The following is a 24,764-nucleotide window of genomic DNA, read 5'->3' on the forward strand; positions in this document are numbered from 1 at the left end:
CACTCTCTATTTGTAAAGTGAACATTTTTATATTGAGTTACATTTACCCACTGATCTCCACTATTACTGTTTTTTTGCACAGAGAAAAATGACCTCAATAATAAATAAAAATTTTACCAAGGATAGTAATATCTATTCCTTTGACAGCATGCAATTAATTTTTCTCTATAGCCCATAGAAAGAATTAGTCATTCAGACAACTGCATGTGACCATTGCTGGCAGCTTGCACAGAGTCAGAACAGATATTGGAGCAGTGACATTTTGTACCAAATGTGCAAATACAATAAAGCACAGAGTAAGCAAAGGGCTATGTGCTATTGAACTGCAGCCAGTATCTGAAAAATAACATGAAAGTGTGTTGTCTAAGAACTTCCTTCCACTAGATTTCCCTCTTCCCTTACAAGGAAAAAAGGAGCTATTAGGAGCTCTCCTTTAAGTAAAAAATACGCCAATCTATTTTGTGGTTAATATTCATTGTTCTTAAGAAGTGCAAAGCAAGTCACGTTGTTTGGTAACTGATGGAAGATTTCATCCAAAAGGACTTATTACCGAGTTATAACAATGTGCTTCTTTAGACCATGCGCTAACTTTGGTTATCAGCAAGTTGTCTAGGCAAGGGGTTTGGTTCTTTCCATCCCCCCACAGAGGAGTCTCTAAGAAGTCAAGTACTCTCTCTTGTGTACTGGTGAACTCTATTGCCCTAGTGAGGGATATTGATTTCCCATTATTCCTAGATGCCACATGATGCATTTCTAGTAGCTGTGAACAGTTACAAGACTGATTTTTATTTTGTCCTTCATCACATCAGTCTGCCAAAGCCAGACCTCTGTTAATGAGGCCCCATGCACTTCATCAGACACCCTTCCATCTTGGTGCTTAAAGGCTTTCAAAGGGTATAGACTTAATAAAACTTGTTTTGGAAAACTAACTGCTGTTTTGCCAGAACCTCATAGTGGAGTCCTTTAAAAGTAACAAAAACTATACTTACTTCTCAAATCTACTCTGGGATTGACTTATTTGCCTTTTCTACCTGCATTAAATCACCATTTCTATCTCACTGAAGTGTGTTGGCTTTAAAATTAGCCTGGAAAATTCTTATTGGCCTTTGGAAGTAAGGAAGATAGATCGTTGATGAAGAAAATACATTAAATAACATTACAAAATAGGCCCTTAGGATAAATTAGATTGTTTGGGCAACACTTTGAGAGTTAATTGGTATCTTTGAATATAAGAAAACACATGAAAGAGTCAAGTTCTTTAAACATTTTAAGTAAGGGTCTACAGTCTGACTTGGGATTTGTTCTAGCGATGAATGAGATCTACCATCTCCATCTACTGCTTGTTGACAAAAGTTTACTTCAACCAGAAAGCCAAGATTTTTCCTTAAAGATTTTAAATTTTTAAAATTTTTTAAATAGCATATAAATTTTTAAAATAGCCTCCTGAAAGAAAACTTCAAAATGTTATAGAATTCATTTGCCCTTGAGGGGAAAAATAGTTAACTATTAAGAGAAAATGAAGGAAAAACATATAAGAAAAAGGAATTTGTCAAAGGGCATCTGAGTAACCTTCTGGTATTTCACTTTTGTTCATCACCCACCATGGGAAATGACCCTCTACCCTGCTTTGTTTAATCACATGTTGGTTTATATTCAGTTTTTTGGTTCTTGGACTAGATTGGATGTGTCTCATGAGTTTCTTTAATTTACTAAATATAAATACGATAACTTAAAAGAGTATCTTGGATCATCGCAACAAGCGTTTTTGGTAACTCCCCAAACATTAACTCATCTCATAATATTTACATTTGACAACTTTCTTTCTGTAATTATCCACTGTCTCCTGTCTTCTGGGATCTTTGGCAAATGGTTTAATCTTTGGGTTACCCTCCATATGACTGAACTATACCTAGTTTATAGGGAAAGAAAAACAACCAATTTTTTGTTCATAATAATGAGTCTCAGATTGATGTGTAATATTACTCACAAAAACAGGTACTTTTTTGTTGCCTCTGTTTACCTAAATCCATTCTGTGTTACCATTTACATGAAGCCAAAAAGGGGACTCTTGTGCATGTTTAATTTTCAGAGAGTTACATTCATCAGTTCAACAAATTTTTGAGTTCTCACTAGATGCTAAGCACTATTTCAGGTCTGGGGAATAGACCAGTGAACAAAGAGGGGAAAACTTCTGTAAGCTCCCTAGAGCTTATGTTCCAATGGGAGAGGCAGGCATGGAAAAACAAATAAACAAAATTTACTATATGTCAGTGTTTTCAAGGATTTACTCAGCCACTCAACCAAGTAATACCACAGCAATTTTGCCAATTAGAAGAATGATAGAATTGAAAGAAATCAGACACCTGAGATTCTTAATAAGAAACCATAATATCACCCAGAGAGGAGTACAATTCTTCAGGCCACCATAGCTCACTGTTACCTAAAATCCTATTGCTGGGACACTTGTTAACATAGAAAAGCTAAGGATATTTACCAGCTGGGGAAATTTTTGGTCAACTGATATTCTGATATTCATGGGACTAAATCTGTTTTTGAAATAGGAGAAACAGAGATTAACAAACAGAAAACAGAGCATATCTGTAGTTTGCTTTTGAAAGCATTTTAAGCTAAATCTAAAGAGTCTAAAGAGGAGATATATAACTTATTCCATTGAAAACTGTTGCTACTTTTTATTAACATTTAAAAATCTATAGTCAGTTCTATTCTAAATGGTTATCAATACTCTTCAGTAAAATCTAACCTAATCTATCTCTTAATTTCCTAAAAAATCAGGTGACCAATATTTGCCCCCCTGCAAAATATAACTTTTGTCCTGATACTGTGGCTTTAGTTTTGTGGGGTAGAGCAATCAGTGTTATTACATTTTTATCCTCTAGCGCTTTTCTGTATAGAAATGAGGTCTCTTCATTTGATTTGGAAAATTGAATGCTAGTTGGGGAATTCAAAACATTGTTGGTTTCAAGCTTGAGTTCCTCCGCATAGTACCAACTTCTTTTTCTTGGCCCCAAGGTATGCGTCTCAATGAGAAAACATGAGGGAATGGTGAATCCAGCATATCCCGAGACCATTTTGCCTATATACTGAATGCTGCCTCAAAATTCTGTCCAAATGTGGTCTATGAATGATAGGGCTGCATTTGGACAGAATCAGATTTGGACGCCTTGGTCCAAATTACATGTCCAAATGCGATTTTTATTGCTATAGGCAGAGTAAGCCATAGTATATAAGAAATAAGCTTAGATATATACCATGGCACTGCTCATTTATACTGATATGGGAAATATGCCCATCTGAATGTAAATTAACTATTTCTTATATGAAGCAATATACAAAGTTGGAAGTCTGTTCATCACCATGAACTGAGGAGAACTGGAGTAGCATGCTATACTATGATACTATGACCTGATATGCTGAAATAATTCTCACCTCACTGAACCATAAACGTGACAGACCTCTATAGTGATTGTTAGATTTAATAACAGAAAGAAGGCCACTTTGAATTACTAAATACTGATAACATTTCTTGAAGAACAAAATAAATGCACATTTCATAATAGGCACAATATTAACTTCTATCTACTGTGTTCTTAGTAGCTAAACACATCTTGCCTTGTCATTCTCTTAACATTTTGATTTTGTGTTCAAAATACATATTTTACATTTATGCAGCAGGAAAGAAAGCAATGATTCTCATGGCATTTGTATCCAAGCTTTTCACCGGGACCTGGAACCAGCTTTACATGTGATTCTGAAAACAGACCCATCTGCTTCCTCTGCTTCACTTGCAGGATAAACTTGACCTTGGGATCATGTGGGGAAAACAGCCATGGTTGTTGGCCATTTCCCCGTCTCTTTCCTCTGTCTCCAGCCCCTGCTCACTGCTGTCCAAGCATTATCTCATCTTCCCAAGGAGACTGTGAAGTTACTATATTTAACCCCAATTTTTAGATGAAGAGGATGATACCTAGGGAGATTCAGAACTCCATCCCCTTCCCCTTTTACCTCCTTTAACTAAATACCTGGGGTGTCATCAGCCTCAGATACCCTGTCCATGAAGACAAGCTCGTACTTCCTGAAAATGGAAGCATTTATTATTAGCATTCCAGTCTAAGCCAAGTGTGGTCAGAGTTTACACTAACCCAATAATGAGTCTGGAGAAGTATGCAGAGTAGGAACTGAAGTACTAACACTGGAGTAACAGAGAGAGGAGGAGGGGGACAGGGAGTCCAAGACTAAGGAAAAGCAAAATATGGTGATTATAAAAAAATAATGTAGAACAGATAACTCTAAGAGAATGTAGTGTCTTTTTTTTTTTTATCCTCTTTCCAAAAACTTTTCTTACTAGACACCAGCTACTTCTATCACACATTCCCCCAAATTCCCTATACTGATGACCTCTTTAATAGGGGAAAAAAAAGAAGAAAAAAAAGTAACACCATTATCCAGATAAGGAGCAAGACTTTCTCTTCTCATTTGCCTGCACTCTATTTCCTTAATTCATCTTTTTTTCTCCAACTATAGGTGGGAAATCATTGAGGAACTATTTTTTCGTGAATCAAGTTTTTATCTCATTCTACGAGAAATCTCTAGAGATCACTTTCAAACTAAAACCAATTTCATACCCAGTAGAAAAATTTCATTTCATGGAATAAAAAGCTAAATGAGAATAGTCCAAGAACATATTTCCAAAAAGAAGGTACACTAAGTATACTTGCCCAATTACTACCAAGAAGTATTCTCTTTTGTAAACCAAGAAATAAAAAAGAGAATTGCTCTGTTGGTAATGCTTTGTGTTATCTAGGGCAAGTGAAAGACACTCTGGTTATCAGTCCTTTTATGTGTCAAGCATAATTTTTCATGGGAGATGTCAGTTATATTTTAACAAAAGACCAAATTCAATTCCAATTCTCTCTTTTTTTTAAAATTTTATTTATTTATTTGACAGAGAGAGATCACAAGTAGGCAAAGAGGCAGGCAGAGAGAGAGAAGGGGGCAAGCTGGCTCCCCGCTGAGCAGAGAGCCCAATATGGGACTCGAACCCAGGACCCTGAGATCACAACCTGAGCCGAAGGCAGAGGCTTAACCCACTGAGCCACTCAGGCGCCCCCAATTCCAATTCTCTTACCAAGAGTATTTCAAGTAACATAAGAAGAGCAAGGTATTGATGAAAAATAAAGGAAAATGCATTTTTATTTTTTTTTTTATTTTTAAAGATTTTATTATTTATTTGATAGAGATTACAAGTAGTCAGAGAGGCAGGCAGAGAGAAAGGAGGAAGCAGGCTCCCTGCTGAGCAGAGAGCCCAATGTGAGGCTCGATCCCAGGACCCTGAGATCATGACCTGAGCCGAAGGCAGAGGCTTTAACCCACTGAGACACCCAGGCGCCCCAAGGAAAATGAATTTTTAAAAAATGCAATAATTTACGAGTATTACTGCCAATTAATTTCTTACTAATATTTTAAATCAAAATGTTCTAAATTATCCAGCTTATGTTTCGAGTTTTCTGAATTTTCCAAATTACATGTCTAATTTACTGCTGAGGTCTGAAAAGCAAGGAGAGGTGAGACCAACTAGTTATCTGCAATAGAAAAAGATGATGTGGTATCATTTCATTTTTCTTTTTGTGTCTTTAAGAATTTCTTATTAGCAGTTTGGAGTGATCCATAGATCATGAAATTAACAGACATTGAAAAGTTACCTGGTTACCATCACTTTCATAGGTTCCTTTACTCTGAAACCTATTCCCCCTTGGTCAGAATTCTCAGCAGATAGGGTAGTGGTGAGGTGCCAAGGTGGCTCAATGGATTATGTCTCTGACTCTTGATTTCCACTCTGGTCATGATCTCAGGTTCATGAGATCAAGACCGTGTTGGGCTTCTTGCTGGGCAAGGGGCCTGCTTGAGATTCTCTTCCTCTCCCTCTGCCTCCCCCCCCCGTCCCCCCACCTGCTTTCTCTCTCTCTCAAAAAATGAAAAAAAAAAAAAGTAAATAAATAATTAATAAACAAGGGGAGTGGAATGGACATGGACACTCCTATGATGTTCAGGCACTTTATCATTGGCACATCTGTATCAGCTGAATATACAGAAGTCTTGGAGAAACTTACTTTTTAAATTGAAATAATGTATTGAAATCTGAAATTCGTATTTCATCACTTGTTCAATAATATTTTTAAAAGAAGTTCACTAAATATAGGACTGATAATTTAGTGATTATTTAGTTATTAAAAGCAGAAATATGTGTATTAATGCCTGTAGATCCACCACAAATGTTTTTTCATATTTAGTCTTTTTTTTTTTTCTTTACATGCTAGCTGTGAACTTTGGTGCTGTACCCAAAAGCAAAGAGCAGATGAGACACCTAAAAATATCCTCATTTGCAACTGTTTCCCTTCCTTATGAGAAGGAGGGTCATCCCTCCTGATCTTGCCTTATAACAAGAAAATAACTAAGATAATTTGGGAATTAATTCATTGTTCATCTCTCATGCTAGCATGTCAGGCCCTCCATTTTGGTTCAAATTGATGCTAAATTACAAGAGAACAGAACAGGAGTCTTTGGCATTTTTCCACTCCATGTAGTTACTAGCAGAGATGATTAATAAAAGTCCCGTGGATATGACTTGAGAAACTTAAGTGAATTCGATCCTCTTTACTTCGTCTTCTTACACAAAACACAGTATTATGGGGTTCATATTTTTTAAAGGTAGTGAAACAAACTATAACAGAATTACCACATATTATAAAATATGGATCACTTCCTTCTTACAAAAATTTAAGATCAGTTTTCCAGAATAAAAGAGATAAACACGTATAGATGCAAATCAATTCTATATTGGTTTCTTACTACAACATTAAAGAGAAAATCTGAGGATGTAAGTTATGACTTAATTTTGATTTTGAATGCACACAACTACCTAATGTACATAAAATAACCATCACAGAATGAAACAGATACATCTTACAGCTTGCTGCATTTAAATGATTTTAAAATAAGTGCTTATAAAAAGTCAATTTTGGTATTTTGCTGCTTAGGAATAAAACAAATCACAAATATGTTTTTATGTTGATTTTCTTTGACAGGACTGGGAATTCCCACATTTTATGGGAGATGTTGATGTAAATCTTCCTGGATTACACACTCCCCACATGCAGTTCAAGATTCCTTTCTTCCAAAAGATCTTCAAGGAGGAATATCGTATTCACATAACAGGTATGCTGTAACTTTTTTTTTTTTAAGATTTTATTTATTTGACAGACAGAGATCACAAGAAGGCAGAGAGGCAGGCAGAGAGAGAGAGAGAGAGAGGGAAGCAGGCTCCCCGCTGAGCAGAGAGCCCGATGTGGGGCTTGATTCCAGGACCCTGAGATGGGTCAGAATTGAGATCGTGACCTAAGCCGAAGGCGCCCCTATGCTGTAACTTTAAACACCATTTGACTGTCTCCTACTTAGGGTAATACTAGCTGTTATTTAAAAAACAAACAAACAACAACAACAACAACAAAAAACATTTTAGAGGCATGCATACATGTAGTTTTATTTCTCACTTAATAGTGCAAGGTGGTCCTGGATTAGTTGGGGTTTCCAAACTATCATTCTGGGACTTAGGCTACTAGGGGCTTTTCAATATCCAGCAGGCAAATGGGAATGTCGAGAATGGAGAAGAGGATGAAGAAGGCCCATCTTTTTTTTAATCGCCTTGACATAAGGAAAAGACATGTGCCCTCCAGTCGCTTTTCATTGGCAGTAATTCATCAGATAGCTCCGCTTAGAGTCAAGGAGGAAATATGGTCCCCAGCTGGACAGCCACTTCGGTTGACATCTACTGTACTTGCATTTGCTGTTCTCGCAGGAGGCCATGGTTTCAGCATGGATAGTTAGCTACTCTGCCATGCTCCAGACATTTGTCCACCTTGGTTTTCTTCATTAGATTGCTTGCTTTTCCGCAACATACAGCTTAGTATGTTTTTTCACCATTAACACCCTTTACACTGTGTTCCTCAATTCCTGCTGAGATTGGAAGAGTGGTACCTAGAGTACCAATGGTACCTAGTGGTACCTAGAGTACCAGTGGTACCTAGAGTACCAATGGTACTCTAGTGGTACCTAGAGTACCAGTGGTACCTAGAGTACCACTCTAGTGGTACCCTAGAGTACCAATCAGACCCTATGCCTTTAGGGGTTAGGGCACTTCTCATTTGATTAAAGCCTCCTTCTGTGGCAGAGCTCATGTTTCTCTCGGTTATGTCTCTTGCAGATCCTCAGACTGATGAGGATCTTTCATTTGCAGAGATGCCCTTTTTTTGAAATGGCTCTGATATGATTTATCATAATATTCCTTCATGACATCTCAGTCATTCTCATCTGAAAAAGGTCTTCCTAAAGTTATGTTTTATACCTTTTTTTCCCCTAACCAGAAGCAGACAGCCAAACGATCACATAAAGGATGGTGTTAGTTCCCAAGCTGTTCAAATGCACGAAGTGAATATGTGCGTGTGTGTTTGTGTGTGTGTGTGTGTGTGTTTTAAGGACAATGGCTTAGGATCCCACACCTGCTATAATAAAAACTGCTGAAGAAATCTGTGCTTACCCTACCGTCTGTGCTGCTGAGTAAAAATAGCCCAAGCACAGAAAACGTGAACATCTGAGTCCTGCAAAAAACCTTTGCTTCCCAACTTGAAGGCTGGTTTTCGCTTTGAGCATGAAGCGACCTTCCTAAATTGGAGAATGAGCTCATGAATAGGGAAGATGCAGCAGGTTTCTTTTCCTATTTAAAATGAATGAGACCCATCTATTAAATTCACTGGGTAAATCAATCAATTTGAGTTCAGGTCACATAGTGTGGTTTCAGAGTCCCCACTTAATCTCTGAAGCATGCTACCCTCTCGGACTTCTCAAACAGCTCTCACACACATGGCATCATCGTATCCCTTGGGGTGGGCTTTTGCCTGGACCATCTGTTCCTGCTATCAGCTCTTGTCCCAGGCCATCATGGCACTAATATTGTCTCTGAATGAATATCGGGACCCTCGTCAAAAATATACTGCTGCAGTGCACAGTATCAGGTTAAAGGGGGGCTGAATATTCAGAGGAACGCATTGGTAAGAAAAAAAAAACCCAAGCTATTAAAAATATTTAATTTGGGGCTATTTGGCAGGGCTTAGTCATATATGCTATCATTTATGGATAGGGACAGAGTCCTGCTAGGAGATGGAAAGCCAGAGCTGGGGCCAAGGAAAGAGGTCCCAAAGCAGAGTATGTTGGGAAGCATCTGGGTGACCACAGAGGAAGCCAGAGTCAGGGGTAGGAAGAGATCCTGTGGATCCCCAGACAGCTCAGGTTCTGTGGTGCCCAGAGTTTACCCAATTTGGAATGCTCTAAGAATATAAAAGCAAATTGTGATTAAAAATTATTTTAAGTGCCTTGGAAGAAGGACATGCTTACAGGAGTCCTTAAAGCTTCAGGGTAATTAGCTTTGAGATAAAGCCTCCTATGCAGTTGAGCTAAAACCTTTATTCTTACAAGTATTGTTTTCTAGAAACTTAAAAGTAAGAAGACTGGCTAAGTTCTTGTAATGGAGACTGCACATTAATAAAGTGTGTGAGAAGGTGGAAATATATTGTAGTTAAGGTTTTGATGCAGTGTTTGCCAAATGATGCTGATAATTATATCATTCAAGATATGTATCTATAGATTACACATGTTTGGGCCCGATTCCTAATAGCTCCAACTCAAGAAGTCTGGGCAGAGGCCAGGGAATGGGACTTTGGAAGAGCGCTCCCAGGTGATGGTTATTGGAAACTGCTCCTTGGTGCTGGAGAGCCACGGGGGAAGCCAATAGAGTACAGCGGGGCTATGGGGTGAAGAGTTCCACCATAAACAATTTAAACCCCATTTTGTGGTAGGATGATCGTGTGCCTCTCCAGATCCCTGTTAAAAAATTCTAGGAAAATGGTGGCAGGTTTGGAGGCTGAAGAAAGTCTGGACTGTTCCCCTCTCATTTTGTTCTGTTACTCTCTTTAGTCTGTTAATCCCTGAATATGTGGCTGGGAATATACCCTCAAGTAGCAGCTAGTCTCCTGTGAATGGCCTCTTTATCTGACTTTGTAAGATAGTTGTTTCTGAGGAAACCTAGATAAAATTTCCAAAAACATGGTACATGTTGCACTGTAATATGCTCAGTTGTCAGTAGCCTACAAATTTCCAAGTCACCTACAAACTCTGAACAAGCTAACTTGATCAGCTCCTCCAAGTTCTGCGGCTTTTTGTAGGGAAACTCAATGCTTTTCTTGATGAGTAAATATAGTATTATCACCGGGTTATTAAGCATGAAACTCTTTATATTCATCAGTGGTTCTCAAATTTTAGTGTGTAGGAGAATCACCTGGAGAGTTTGTTAAAAAGATCCATTAGCCTCATCTCCAGAGCTGGATGCCTGAGATAGGAGGTGCAGCCTGGAGGCTGGGATCCGGCCTTCTCTTAAGTTGCCAGTTGATGCCTCTGCATGCCTCCAGAGGACCTCTCTTTGAGAAACACTGCTGATGAGAAATACTTTCTACAGTCAAAATTCCTCTCATCCCAGCTTTTATGTTCATATGCAACTCAAAAATCAGAAGCCACAGGACAGAATGAAAATTCAAATAGAAATGAGGTGTTAGTGAGAAAGGAACAGGATAGAGTCCTGCTAGGAGATGGAAAGCCAGAGCTGGGGCCAAGGAAAGAGGTCCCAAAGCAGAGTATGTTGGGAAGCATCTGGGTGACCACAGAGGAAGCCAGAGTCAGGGGTAGGAAGAGATCCTGTGGATCCCCAGACAGCTCCAACTGTCTCTTTCTCTGCCTGCGTTTGTTCTGTACTAGAAGAGTCTGTGCAAAGACTGGTAGGGCTTCCCCAATTCAAAATGGCTCCACCATGGCCTCAACTATCATTCCTCTGTGTTCTGGAAATAATAGTTCTGTGCATGCTGAGAAAATGGAAAATGGTGCCTGTACTTTAGCTCCAACACTGACTGTTGGTATGGCCCTTGTCAAGCTTCTTAACCTCTTAGAGGCTCAGTTCTCTCATCTGTTAAATGGGAACAGTAAGGTACTTGACCATGGGGTTGTGAAATTTAATATGTACAAGGCACTTAAAACACTGCCATTTGGTAAGCACTAGGTAAACTCTCACTACTTTTACCTGAAGCCTTTGCTCTCAGAGTCCTTCCAGAGTTTGTTTTCCTATTTAATTCAAAAATATTAGGTAGCCTAAGAGGGGGCTCTTTATTATTTATCCACTATTCTGAATTCTCTACTGTTATCTACTGAGTCAAGAAGAAGGCTAAGAAAGGAAAAAAAAATCTCTCTTCCAATGAAGAGCTCTGTATGTAGAGGGTTATCTGACACTGAGTTCCCATTGACATTTTAAAAATATTTAGGATTTGCGTATTTTCTAATCCTGATTCCATGCTAGTTTTATTTATGCATTTCAGAAATGACTTGAATTGTTGCATCTGTTTAGCTCATCTGGATCCCCCTTGACAGATGGTTTGCTGCAGTGTGTATGAGCTTTCATTTTATAAGCTGGGCTGCAGCTTATAAAAATAAATCATCTCTATCCAAGGGTGTGTTAAAATATTTTTTTCTGGGAATTTTGACTTCAGTAACAAAGGGGATAAATTGTTAATGATTAGGTCACATCAGTGCTTTTAGCCCAAGCTCTTTGTTCTTCTCTTAAACATAAATGCTAAATGTAACCATGTAATTATCTCCTCTGGCCTCTTCCCTTTCACCTATGAGGTGAGTGCAAGGATGGATTCAAAATGTGATGTACTAAGTCTCTGGAGGCGAGAGAGGAATGGCCTCTCAATTCACTCTCGGAAGCTCCTCTGAGTCCTATTAATGCCAATCCCGGTGGAAGCTCTGCCATCTGTCATCCCAGCCAGACAAAGGAAGTGTCCCATTGGTGGCCATCATCTGAGTAAATTAGGAGGGGGTTGGGGGAAAGGCCAGAAGGAAGGCCTGTGCATCTGTGAGGAGAGAACTCACACTGTTGGCACGATGATGCCCACGGGAACCCTTTCGGCAAAAATGGAAAATGTAGAAGTAAACAAACCTCCATTGCGTCTGTGTTCTATTTCAGTTTCCTGAGTGGTGTGAGGGCACAGGTGCTTTACAATGGCAAGAGTGTGGAAAATAATGAATAAAACCCTCCGTTTTATTTCCATAGGTGTATGATTTCTGGCAAATGAGTTCCCAGAGATTGTTTTTTAAAGAGCTCTCCTGTGCCAGTCGGATCGTGGGAAGTGCTGGGGAGGGCAGACCAGTGGTTCATCCAGAATATTCTGTCCGACAAAATTAACAAGGGGCTTATTAAACAGAGAAGCATGATGAATCCTGCTCACTGTGACAATCTCCAAAGATCATGAATTTATCCAAAGTACACAAAGACCTCTTGCTTTTCTCTCAGTTGTGAATTTTTCTAAACCTTTCCTGAAGCAGTTTCTATTTTCAACACATTTATACAGCTCTAAGAGTTAACTATGTTTATTTCTACATGAAGCAGCAATTCCCCATATTTGTTTTGTCCAGAACTCGTCTTCTTCAAGGCCATGGATGCTTTGCCTGAAGGCTGTCAGCACTTTCTGTCCCTGAGCTGGTCTGTCATGTACAAACTGAGGTGTCCTGTCTTCATTTGTGCATATAAGAGTATTTTTGTTATAAAACTCACACTCTTCAGGAATAGTCTTTACAGTTAGAAGAGAGACTTGAAATATATATAATGAATTACAATCTTTAAGATATGAACATTTTCTTTCCCCAATTTTCCAGATTATATCTGATTTTAGCAGTATCCTAAAATTCACCAGGTCATTGTGACACATATATTTGATTTGGAAGACTATAACTTCTTGTTATTTGTCTGGACACATTATCTCAGCGTTTGCCTATTGGTTAATGGACATTTTCTGCATTAATACGTGTCTAAGCTAGGATCTGGGGAATACAGAAATAAACAAGATACAATTCCTAATCTCAAGAAAGTCACAGTCTAATAGTCACCTAATTCAGTATAATCCCATGGCTTTCCCCTCTCCTTGTATCATCACAAGTTTCTACCCCTACTCATCATGTTGGATTATGTCCCACTTAGGAAATAACAATGACAAGAGAGGCACTTAGAGGAGGTATATTCATTTGCTTTTAAGTCTTAAGATGAAGCTTTACTAACTCAAATAGCTCCTATTAATTCATAAATTTTTTAGTAAGTATCTTCAATTTACTAAATGTTCTCCTTATGACCCAAGCACTAATGTGGCTTCCAGATATCCCTAAATTACCTAGGGGTAACTTGGTGAACCCTGTTTTCACTGCTCATGTCTGGAATGAAAAGACATTGAATATGGCCAAGAAGCCTGTTAGAGCAAACTGTTATTTCTGTAATTATCTAAAACTTATCTATTTCAAGGCTGTGTTTGCTTGCGGTCCCATAATGGATATTAAAAGGCTTTGTGGAGTATGACTATTTCATGTATCTGCAACAGAGGCCAGAGTCTGGCCAAGTGGTGGCACTAATTCAGTAGGAAGGTGCCCACAGCACAATTCAATCTCAATGCTAACTGGCAACCCTACTGGGTTAAATAAAATTATAACTGCAAATCTGAATAATGAGAGGCTTCTTATATGATGGAACTATCAGTACTTTATACTCTTTTATCCTTAGTTGAAAAAATTATATTTTCCCCCAAATTATTGTCATTTCCTATGCTAAGTGATGGTGATATTTAAAGAAGAATCCTTTTAAAACCAACTAGCCCAGGATCTATAATCTCCCACAATGTAAAAACATAAAATTACCATTATAATATCATTTTTAACAATCAATAGGATTCATTAAAGGCACAAAATACAAGAGAGAGGTAATCCCACCAACACCATGCAGTGATTTCTCATTAAAGGAGACAGTGAGCTATTTCAACAAGGAGATTAATAGAAATAATGTATGGATTCTTACCCTCCCTTCTTGCTGATTTACATTATGCTATGTAGTTGAAACAACAGGAGGAAATGCAAAATCTCTCCTGTGATTAATGCTGAAATACTAAACCTCTTGTTATGGTTGATTGTACATTCACAACAACACACTTGGGAAATGGCAAGAGAGCATTTCTGTTCTTTTCCTTTTTGTGTCTGATATCCGTTCCATGTGGGTTGTTTCAGGGACTCAAAATTATTTTTTATGGAAAACAGTGTTTCTCAGAATATACAATTTTTAAAGGAAAGCTTTCTCTGCATGAAAATTGTGTATTCCATCTTTTTTGCCCTAATGGTGAGATTTCCTGGCTCACCATAAAACGTTAAGTTTTAGGTGATGTTTATCTCACTGGATTCACCAAAGAGATTTTTAGGGCTGGGGAGAAACCTGAAAGATCGATAGCTCAAACCCCTCACTTGATAAACGAGAACAGTGACACTGAGTTGTCTCCCATGATTTCGCTTTCCAGTTTGCCACATCTCATAGGGCAAAAGTAATTTTTTAAAGAGGAGAAAGCAATACAAAATTAACAGAATACTGTGTGGGAAAATAGAAGGAAGGATATTAGCTAAAGATGAACATCATTCCTCTGTGCAAATGCATAAACGGGCCAGCAGTTTATGTCATGTGGGCTAGAAACAATCAAAAAGTAAGAAGAGCCATTTCTTCCTCATTTTACTAGCTTCAAGTTTCAGCTGACTAGCTTTGACAGGGGGGTGGGAGGGGTATAGACAGTGCCTCATCCACAGAAGAAAAGAAATAGGATGTCAGTAGGGAACCTGCCTCACTCTGTCCTCTCCCCTCTGCACTTTCCACCCCGACCTGGCCTTGTCTGTGGAGGTGACACTATTGAAGACACTATTACCTGTACTTTAGCTTCAAAATCTATGTATATAATAAATGACCTATTCTCAGGACCATTCTCCTGCAAGTTGTAGACAAATTACCAATTGCTAAGAATTTTCTTTTCTTTTCTTTTTTTTTTAAGATTTTATCTATTTATTTGACAGAGAGATCACAAGTAGGCAGAGAGGCAGGCAGAGAGAGAGGGGGAAGCAGGCTTCCCGCCAAGCAGAGAGCGGGGCTCAATCCCAGGACCCTGAGGCCACGAACCGAGCTGAAAGAGAGGCTCAGCCCACTGAGCCACCCAAGCGCCCCTGCTAAGAATTTTCAATGTGTTAAATGTGCTGATTCACAAAGCATGTTTACATGTAACTACATGCTGTGTCCTCTTAGATAACTGGTTCAGTTATATCTACCCAGCGATGTCAGTGCTCAGTGATTCCTGCTATTTTATCCAAAGTGAAACATTTGATCACTTTTAGGATATATCTTTATTATACATATGGTGACTAACACAACAATTAAAAAAAAAACAAAAAACCCTTACATGTTCTTCTCTCCCTATCACCAAAATCCTATATTAACTGAAGACACAGAAGAAATAAATTATAGAAATAATACTTTTTTGGGCAAACTTAATATATTTTAGAGAACTTATTCAAATGTAACTTCTCATTTTATCCTCACAATCATCCTTTGAGGTAGTTATGTTGATATTATTCTCTATTTCACTGCATAAAAAATTGAATTCACATAGCTAATAGGGGTATAAGGATTTGGGGGAAGAGGACAGAATCATAGAACGAGAAGTCATCTGGTTCAGTTTCCTCAATTTGAAAATAAAACTACTGAGGTCTGGAGAGGTTGAGCAGGTAACTCAAGGTTGTATTATTTAACTTGAGTGTCAGGATGAGATTCATCTGCTGATTTCTAGTCTGCAGTTTTTTGTGACTCTGATTCTCCCTCTCCCAGATCGGTAAAGATTTGTCAGAGAAGGGAGAAGATACCCAATAACTGACTTCCAGCAACACTTTTTAAATTTGCTCTTCTTCCATCTCATCTAAATATCCAGACTCCAGGACATGTGAGAATAACATAAAGTGACTCTTTAGTGTTAACATGTAGTGGTCAAAAAAAAATAAAATAAAATAAAAAAATAAAAAACAAAAAAAAACATGTAGTGGTCAAACTCACTCAGCACCATTCAACTTGTGGGAGGAAAATAATATATAAATTTGAGGAAGAGGTCCACCTATCCTCAGGGTTTCTTTTTAATTTATTCAGTGTACATTCACTGCAGTTTTTATACTCTGATTTTCTTTTTTTCCTTGTCTGTTAACATTCTCTAAGCATCTGTTTCCACCAGAACAGCACCTTACTCCAAGCTCACTGAGCATTCCTTTCTTCTCCCTGATTCTGTGATGCTGCTTATCATGGTTTCTGATACCGGGTTACCCTAGATACAGGGACCACTTTATGAGGGACTGTCCTATTCATGAGTTAATAAAAGTGACCTAGAGAGTATAGGTTTCTCCAAGGGACCTTTGTGAGTCAGGAAGGCAATGGTCGGTCATACAGACTCAAGGACAGTCTGGCTTCACAGCACATGCAGTTTATAGCAAGATGAAAAGTATGAATCTCCTGCAACAGGGAAGCACCTGAAGCCCCTCTCTCAGGTTGCTTTCCATCATGGGAGCTACCAACTCTTACCTCCTTAATACTGGATGGGAATCTCAGAACTTTTTCAATTCACTTGTCTCTCGTTCCTCTCCTGCTTTCTCTTCCTACAATATTCTCCCTTATTTTCTCTCTCTCCTTTCACCCCTTTCATATCACCTCATCTTTTCCCATATGCTGTTTTATCTACAGCATAATAAAAATGCAAACTGAAAGAAATGCACCATTTTCCAGACTGTTCTCTATCCTTTTCTTTCAGTGACCAAATGAATTGCTACTCCCTCCAAAATCCTTTCTGCAGATACTTCGACGGCCCTCAGTTTTTATTCTGTTTCCCCAACATCTTTGGTGTTTATAGTTTATATCACTCACCTGGCACCTCTCCACTGTGGCCTCTTTTTATTATTTATCTGTTGATGCCGCTGTTCTGTTTCCCCAACAAGACTATGAGTTCTTCCCTGGAAGGCAGAAAGGTTTATGCTCAGCAACTACTAAGGCATCCCACAACAGAGACTAATATGAGCACAATAAATGTTCGATAATGATGCTCTCCTTTATGTTTGACTGAATTTCTCTGGCTTGAGCATTCTTTACTTCTTTTATGGTTGATGAAGGTAAGAATCTGTTTTAGTTTTGGATATGACTCCAGGAGAGCAGGAGTGGTTAGAACTTAACAGTGCCAGATGTTATAGTTTATCATATATGGAAACAACATTCCCAGTGTTTCAACTTACCTTCTAGAGATATATGTGAAATAAATCATGCCAGCAAGAGTTTCCACTACAAAGATTGTAATAATTGTAGGGTTGACAATTTCAGGACAAGCAGAGTTATAATTTCCAGTCAGTGAGTTTACATAAATTCTCCTGATGGAGAAGAATGGTACCTTCCCAAGCAAATGCATTATCATGGCTTAGGCAAGGCTTTGATGTTAATAATAGTAACAATTACTGAGTTTCTTTTATGTACCAGGCACTCTGTTTAGCATCTAATAATCTTATGAAATACTAACACTAATAGCTTTAATAAGTATAGTATTTTCTGCATGTAAATAAACTGAGGTTTAGGAAATTTAAACAATTAACCCAAGATCACAAAGCTAGTAAATTTTGGAGCCAGGATTAAAACTCTTCAGTTTTGTATATAGTAGCAATGTAAATGTGTAAAAATGATGATAAAACACTTTCCTAAACTCTTCCACAAAGTTATATTTTTGTATAGCTATACATTGTTAGAATACATTTTGCAAAATTCATTTTTACCATTCTTGGTTTAGTATGTTTGACCAAAATTCTCTCTCTCTCGTTTGAATACAAAATAAAATAATTTTGACATTATATATATACATACATATATGTATAGTAATATACATATAGTAATATTTATTACTAAGCTTTTAGAACCTGTTATATGTATCACCTTATTTGCTATAGCAAACCTCTGAGGTGAGTACTACTATGTTATGATACACTTGATACTATAACGTTTGCAATAAATTGTGTTTATAATAAAAATTATGATGGAATCTAGTATCCCTTGAAAGTTTCCCCATAGTCTTTTCATTTGCAGATGTAAATTTATTTTAAAATTCATCATCATTAGATAATATGTCTCTAAACAATGTCTTATTTGTATGAAAATTTTAAATACTACAAAGAAATTATAGTAGTTTAACAACCTCTCCCAATCCTGTCTTCTAAAGCAGTTTGTCAGCTTTGGTTGTATTTATATGTCTGATAAATGGATTCTGTTCAATGAGAATTTAATGCAATTATTTTAAAGTCTTAAATGTTCAAGAATTATTGATCTGAATCACATCAACTAATGGTTTAATCAACAGGTCACCTACAAACAGCAATGTGAATTCAATTGATATATTTGCAGTGTTTGCACTGTAAAATGATTTATTTTTTGCCTACACATAATTATAAAACTGTAAGAGATGTTCAATCATATGTTAGACTTTTCTATGAATGTCATTAGAACTTTGTTTTTAAACATTAACTGAAATGTTCTAGAGAATAACCTATATGGAATCAAATTTGAGTACAGCTGTGGTGCCCATCAAACAAGGAGGCTTAATCTAGTTAGTGTATGTAGCATAAATTATTGACTCTGGGACCCACAGTCACATTTTCATGTGTCTAGAATACAATCAGGAAATATCTCTTGCCAATTCACTTAATGGCAGCATAGCCATCTTGAAAAATTGCTAACAGGCCTAAAACGTTAACAATTTATACTTGTACGCCATTGTCTCCATTTTATTGGAGAAAGCCCTATTGCAATTTTATAGGTCTTTGACTAATATGAAGTATTTCTTTTTTTTTTTTTAATGCAGGTAAATGGTTTAACTATGGAATTATCTTTCTTGTCTTGATTTTGGATCTTAATATGTGGAAGAACCAGATATTTTATAAGCCTCATGAATATGGACAGTACATTGGCCCAGGGCAGAAGATATATACAGTGAAAGACTCAGAAAGTTTAAAGGATTTGAACAGAACCAAACTTTCGTGGGAATGGAGGTCCAATCACACTAACCCTCAGACTAATAAAACATATGTTGAGGGAGATATGTTCTTACACAGCAGGTTCATAGGGGCTAGCCTTGATGTCAAGTGTCTAGCTTTTGTTCCAAGTTTGATAGCTTTTGTGTGGTTTGGATTCTTCATTTGGTTCTTTGGACGGTTTCTGAAAAATGAGCAAGGCATGGAGAATCAAGACAAAACTTACACTCGCATGAAAAGAAAATCACCATCAGAACATAGCAAGGACATGGGATTCACTCGAGAAAACACACAGGCCTCAGTGGAAGATCCACTGAATGACCCTCCCTTGGTCTGCATCAGGTCCGACTTCAACGAGATTGTCTACAAGTCTTCCCAGCTCACGTCAGAAAACTTAAGTTCGCACTTGAATGAATCTACCAGTGCAACAGAAGCTGATCCAGATCCAACGACTTCGAAAAGTACACCTACGAACTAGATTCACTTACTTGGAAATAGCACAAAAAGCAAACTTGAGTGTAACTTTAAAAAAGTTAGTCTTTCCTTTTGTAAATGTAAAGTTTACGTAGTGTTAGGTGAAGAAACACAAACAATGCCACAACGGTGCTCAACATGCTTTTTCTAGGACTCATTGTTTTCTATTTGTATTATAATACACGTGCCTACTTATATCTAACAGTCCTCTAGAGATTGCTTTTCACAATTGCACAAGCTATTTACTGACTTTACAGCATAGTAGAAGATTAGCTGATTACCTGTGTATCTGATGTTCAACCATAGTGGTGCCTTGAGACATTAAACTGTTTTTAACTGTACCAGAACTGAAGTGTGGAACAGTCCTCGAACCTACTTCACATGGGGTTTTTTGTATACAACTATTTTGATCTACACTTGATGTCTTAGCAGGAAACAGATATAGCCAAGATATGGCTTAGGAAGTATCTCTTGTTTCCTATTCAGCAGTGGAGTTTGTGACTTTGACAGTGGGATTGTATAGAGGCCTGGTGATTACCTTTGAATTTGTTTTGGCTATCTGCCAAATACAAATACTGATTCAAAATTCAGTACTAGGAGAACGATAATCCAGCATGGGTCACTACTTGTGAAATGTGGCTTTCTCCAACCAGTAATTGCAATTAGATGATAATACCTAATTATGTTTTCCTAATTAAAGATAAATTGCTACTTGATTAAAAATCCTGCCCTTCACCTATGAGAACAAAGGTTAAGAGGCACAGTTGGGTGAACTCTCAAATTTATTGGCATTTACACAAAGCACTAGAAAACCAAGGAACTGAAGTTTTAATCATGTGAGGGTTGTACAGCCTACTATCTACAATATTTGTACATCTTTCTGTAAATATGGCTCTGGACAAGGAAAATTGAAAAACATATGCCAACCCTGAATAAGGGAACTCCTCTAAAAATCATGCAGCAGAACCTTGTGAGGTAGAAAAAGATGTGCATGAAACAATCTATTCAGTAGCTTGTTTTGTGTGTGCATTTTTTGTTTTTTTTAAGAATTAAACATCATACATTAATAAATACAAATTATATATCAGTAATTATGTGATGTAGTTTTTTGTTTATAATAAAGGGATTCACTTGTATCTTAGTTTAACAGTGGCTCACTTAATTTTTTTTTTAACTTGATGCCAGATGAGTTAAAAAATGGAATACACCCAGTGTGCTTTTAATTTTGTTCCATAAATTGTGATTACATGTTCATGAGTGGTTAAGGGGAGAACATTTTAAGGCAAAATTATTTTTCTGTCATATACTGACGTAGCTGTATTTTGTCTCTATGATTTTTAAAATACCTGTTTTGATCTGCTTTTAAGCTTGCAGCATGCTGAATTTAGCATGCATAACAGAAATATGCATTTATCTGTCACTTGAGAGCCAGCTTTAATAAACATCTTCCTACAACTGTTTACTAAGCAATTGGAACCATGCCACTGCTGTTTCTTTTACCTTTAATAGCCATGCCTGGTGCTGCTTAGAATCATAAATATCTCTGACACTAAAGATGCAGAGCTCAAGCTCAGCATGGTAACCTTTGACCACACTGTCCCAAGAAACTTACCATGTTATTGCTTATATATGGTAACATTGGGCATTACCAAATTTGCATAGTATAAAACATTCAACTATTTTTTAAAATTTTATTTATTTGACAGAGAGAAAGAGAGCAAGATCACAAGTAGGCAGAGAGGCAGGAAGATGGGCAGGGAAAAGTGGGCTCCCTGCTGAGCAAGGATTCCTCATGTGGGACTCAGTCCCAGGACCCTGAGACCATGACCTGAGCCAAAGGCAGAGGCTTAACCCACTGATCCACCCAGGTGCCCCAAAACATTCAACTTTTGACTCTAGGACAAGTAAATAATACCACCTAGGACTCTCTCTCTCTATGTATTTTATTCTTAAAGTCTTGTGGAATGTAGAAGGAAGTTGATTTAGAAAGCAGGTGCCCATAATCAGTATGCAGTCCTTATAAAAATATTAAAAATTTTTAGGTGGGTATTAAGGAAAAAGTGGTTCAATGATATAATCTAATTAGTAGAAAATGGGGGAAAAAACCCTAGAGCTAATTATGCTTTTGTGTTTCTAGGGATTGACTAGAAAATCTGGCTATCAGCTAATATGAAAATATATCATTAAAGTTTCCCTAAGTTTTAGTAAAAAATAGAATAATTTGCAGTAAAGGCATTTTTTTCCAGCAATGGAATTTTAATGGCATTTAATTGCATTTAAACAAGATCCAAATCTTTGATGGCTTCCAATAGTTATGTATACCAATCTTGACATATTTATCTACCCATGGGCCTCCTTCCTTCTTTTGCTACCTCTTTTGGATAACACATCACATCAGCACTTATACCAGCTATGGACAAGCAAATAAAATGAAATGGAAGTCAAAACCACATGTACTTATATTTAGTCTTGAATCCTGAGTCATATACCAACAGACTATGATGCTACAGAGCTTTTTGAATACTAGACCTTTTGGACTATCAAGGGCATTACTGAAAAAAAGTGTAGTAACCCAGGAAATGAAGAGTTAACAAAAGGATTAAAAAATCACTAATCACAGATTCTAAAGAAAGCATAACAAATGTGATGCCTTAATTGCACTGATGCTTAAGGACTATAAACAATTACATTTCTACTGTTCAATAATTACAGTATTTTCTTTCAAGCAGTATAGAATTTGCACTAATTTGACATAGTTTTAGTATCCTACATTATAGAGTACTTCATTAGTAGTTTAAATGGAAAATTAAATAAACACTATGAATTTATGCCTGATAATATATGCCTAGACATAAATCTCATCACCACATGCCTGTTTACATTATATAACCATACTTAGTTATTTCATACTCTCCCCATGCTGGCCACTTACATGCCTGCTTATCTTTTAGCACAGCTAAGATCACCAGTGAATCCTATTAGAAATGTTAAGAATTATTTCTTTTGCCCAAAGAGTCAGCCAGGCACAAAATCTCCTTTTATAGCATCAGATTTCACAACAAATAATTCCCACAAGCACTACTCGTTGACAGGACAACGTCAAAGAAGTTGTGCAACACAGACGCTCAGAGTTGAGGATGAGGAGTCAATACCACTGTCCCATCTCACAACTGGATCCCCTAAGCAATTTTGGTACATTATTTGGTACATTACTTGCCTACCCTGTGGACATAACCCAATATGAAACTTGGGAAAGGTAATGCTAATAAATTACCCTTAGCTGTCTGTCCCTGTCACCTAAGACCTCAGCACCCCATCATTGCATATCACTGTTTTCACTCTGAACTGATCCCTATTTTAAATTAAAACTCTTGGCTTTGCAGCCACAATCTGGGTATTGTGCTTTTATTGGTTTCTTCCCGCTCAGACTGTGATGGCTCACTACTCTATCCAGCCTGACTTCTTCCAGCTTCGCCCCTCATAATTCAACTCTAACCTATATTAGCTATCCCTGCCATTAAATGGGGAGAGCAGGTCAATCAGTTTTGCAACAGGCAAACTAGCACTTTTTTCATTTATCCAAATTTTTATTTTTAAACATATTTATGTGCATAGGGTTATATGCACATATTTATGTGCATGGGAACTGATATAGATAAGAGAATCAAGGCCATAAACATTTGGCTTACTACCACTGAGACTGGACTAGAACTGAATTATAATCAGAACTAGACAAGTTTAGATGTGGTATTTATTGCTCACAAGTCACTCTTGTTGAAGCTAAGTGGAAAAAGAGGTACATATTTATAATGGAAAGAGGTTAGGCAGATGGTAGAACATATAATGCAAGCCGCTGCCATGAAGTCTTGGAAATGGAAAATGGCAGTTTGAGTGTGAATGGGGTTTAAAACCATGGGCAGGGGAAGGAGGCCTATGGAACTTTAGCATAAAGTTATCGTGAGTCCAAAACTCCTACCTAATGGGAGTCCTAACGGGACTCAAGAACAGATGTTCAACATATCTGAGGGGGTTACACAAAAAGGTTGGCTGGTTGATTGGTTTCTTAAACATTCTAGCACTCACATTGCTCTGTGTCTGCCCCAAGGAGAATGGTGAGACCTAGGAGAAGGGACATGGGGCCCATGAAGCAAAGAACAGAGGTAGGTATGGGTAGGGTGGGCAACATGAGAAGACAAGACAAAAACCAACATGTAACATTCATAATGACTGGAACATCCTTGAGGGAAGAACAAAGGTGGGGGCAAAGTCTGTAAACATATTATCAGCATATAAAAGCTGACATCTTATAAACAAAAATGTCTTCTAGATGCTATGATAGACATTCTGAAAAATTTCAGTGAGAAACAAAATTAGTGTTATTCCTAATTTAATGTGTAATATACCACAGGTATTATTTTTTAATAGTTTTTTTATTATGTTAGTCACCATACAGTACATCATTAGTTTTTGATGTAGTGTTCCATGATTCATTGTTTGTGTATAACACCCAGTGTTCCATGTAATACATACCCTCCTTAATATTCATCACCGGGCTAACCCAATCCAGCACCCTCAACCCCTCTAAAACTCAGTTTGATTCCTGGAATCCATAGTCTCTCATGGTTTCTCTCCCTTCTGATTTCCCCCATTCCATTTTCCCCTTCCTTCTCCTTATGTTCAACAAATAAGTGAAACCATATCATAATCATCTTTCTCTGACTTATTTCAAATAGGATAATCTCCTCCAGTTCCATCCATGTTGATGCAAATGGTGGGTATTCAACCTTTCTGATGGCTGAGGAATATTCCATTGTATATATGGACCACATCATCTTTATCCATTCATCTGTTGAAGAACACCTCAGTTCTTTCCACAGGTTGGATATTGTGGACATTGCTACTATGAACATTGGGTGCATATGGCCATTCTTTTTAATACATCTCTATCTTTGGGGTGAATACCGGTAGTGCAATTGCTGAGTCATAGAATAGATCTATTTTTAACATCTTGAGGAACCTTCACAACATTTTCCAAAGTGGCTGTACCAACTTGCATTACCACCAACAGTATAAGAGGATTCCCCTTTCTCCACAACCTCTACAATGTTTGTTGTTTCTTGTCAATTTTTGCCATTTTAACTGGTGTAAGGTGGTATCTCAATGTGGGTTTGATTTGAATTTCCCTGATGGCTAATAATGTTGAACATTTTTCATGTGTCTGTTAGCCA

At 37.5% G+C, this 24,764-nt stretch overlaps 1 protein-coding gene across 7 annotated transcripts in view; it reads left to right on the forward strand.

The window, feature by feature from the left end:
* Positions 1-20,627, forward strand: part of TMEM117 (transmembrane protein 117) — a 522,294-nt gene extending 501,667 nt beyond the window's left edge. For all 7 annotated transcript variants that reach the window (XM_044226655.1, XM_044226653.1, XM_044226654.1 and 4 more), the window contains 2 exons: positions 7,104-7,233; positions 18,894-20,627. In XM_044226655.1, the coding sequence (XP_044082590.1) occupies positions 7,104-7,233; positions 18,894-19,540 (777 nt within the window). In that variant the 3' untranslated portion in view covers positions 19,541-20,627. The remainder of the gene's footprint in view (positions 1-7,103; positions 7,234-18,893) is intronic.
* The last annotated feature ends 4,137 nt before the right edge of the window (positions 20,628-24,764 follow it).

Source organism: Neovison vison, chromosome 12 (genome assembly GCF_020171115.1).
Source record: "Neovison vison isolate M4711 chromosome 12, ASM_NN_V1, whole genome shotgun sequence".
NCBI lineage: Eukaryota > Metazoa > Chordata > Mammalia > Carnivora > Mustelidae > Neogale > Neogale vison.